The sequence below is a fragment of the Mandrillus leucophaeus genome, unplaced genomic scaffold (assembly GCF_000951045.1).
Source record: "Mandrillus leucophaeus isolate KB7577 unplaced genomic scaffold, Mleu.le_1.0 Scaffold431, whole genome shotgun sequence".
Classification (NCBI taxonomy): Eukaryota; Metazoa; Chordata; class Mammalia; order Primates; family Cercopithecidae; genus Mandrillus; species Mandrillus leucophaeus.
In genome coordinates this window covers 1146400-1147362 of record NW_012104599.1, presented here as the reverse complement: position 1 = coordinate 1147362, position 963 = coordinate 1146400, and the positions used below count along the sequence as shown (strand labels likewise).

At 40.8% G+C, this 963-nt stretch overlaps 1 protein-coding gene across 1 annotated transcript in view; it reads left to right on the top strand.

Annotated features, from left to right (window-relative positions):
• The window catches only part of CREBL2 (cAMP responsive element binding protein-like 2), a 37502-nt gene that overhangs the window by 22342 nt on the left and 14197 nt on the right, over positions 1–963 (top strand). Inside the window, exon 2 of the mRNA XM_011993637.1 lies at positions 633–830. Within this exon, the coding sequence (XP_011849027.1) occupies positions 633–830 (198 nt within the window). The remainder of the gene's footprint in view (positions 1–632; positions 831–963) is intronic.

Sequence of the window (963 nt, the reverse complement as noted above, 5' to 3'; positions counted from 1 at the left end):
TGGCTTACTCCTAGCACTTTGGGAGGCCAAGGCAAATAGATCAATCACTTAAGCCCAGGAGTTGGAGACCAGCCTGGGCAACATGGGTGGAACCCCATCTCTAAAAACAACAACAAAAATACAAAAATTAGCTAGGCATGGTGGCTCACGCCTATAGTTATAGCGACCGGGGAGGCTGAGGTGGGAGGATCACCTGAGCCCTGGAGGTCGAGGCTGCAGTTAGCTGTGATTGTGCCACTGAACTCCAGGCTGAGCGACAGAGTGAGACCCTGTCTGGGGAAAAAAAAAAAAAAAAATTCATGAACAAAATATTTACTAGATATTTTTTAGTTTTTTATTATCCATCTCCGTATGGTTTATAAAGTTTACTGGTGAGCTATTTAAACTTCATTATCAAATAAATAATAATAATGTACATTATTTCTTCTTTCACGTTCATGGTTTCAAAAGTGTCAAAAAATAAATTATGAGGCAAAGACCCAGAAGGCATTTGATGGGATTATGCTTTCTTAGTTCCATAGGCTTCACTCAAGTTTTGTTTGTAAATGTTCTCTTTGCTAATATGCAGCCATAGTCACTTTTCTGTACACAGAACTAAGGGGAAAAATTATTTCTTCTCTCGCTTGCTGAAGGTGGTTGGAGGCAAAGTAAAGAAGCCCGGTAAACGTGGTCGGAAGCCAGCCAAAATTGACTTGAAAGCGAAACTTGAGAGGAGCCGCCAGAGTGCGAGAGAATGCCGAGCCCGAAAAAAGCTGAGATATCAGTATTTGGAAGAGTTGGTATCCAGTCGAGAAAGAGCTATATGTGCCCTCAGAGAGGAACTGGAAATGGTAGGAAATTGTCAATAAACACATGAAAAAATCACCCTAACAAATAAATAACACATTAAAATACGAAGATACCAGTTATCACCTGTCCAGTTGGCAAACATTGGAGAGAATATTAACCTGTTAGCCAGGATGG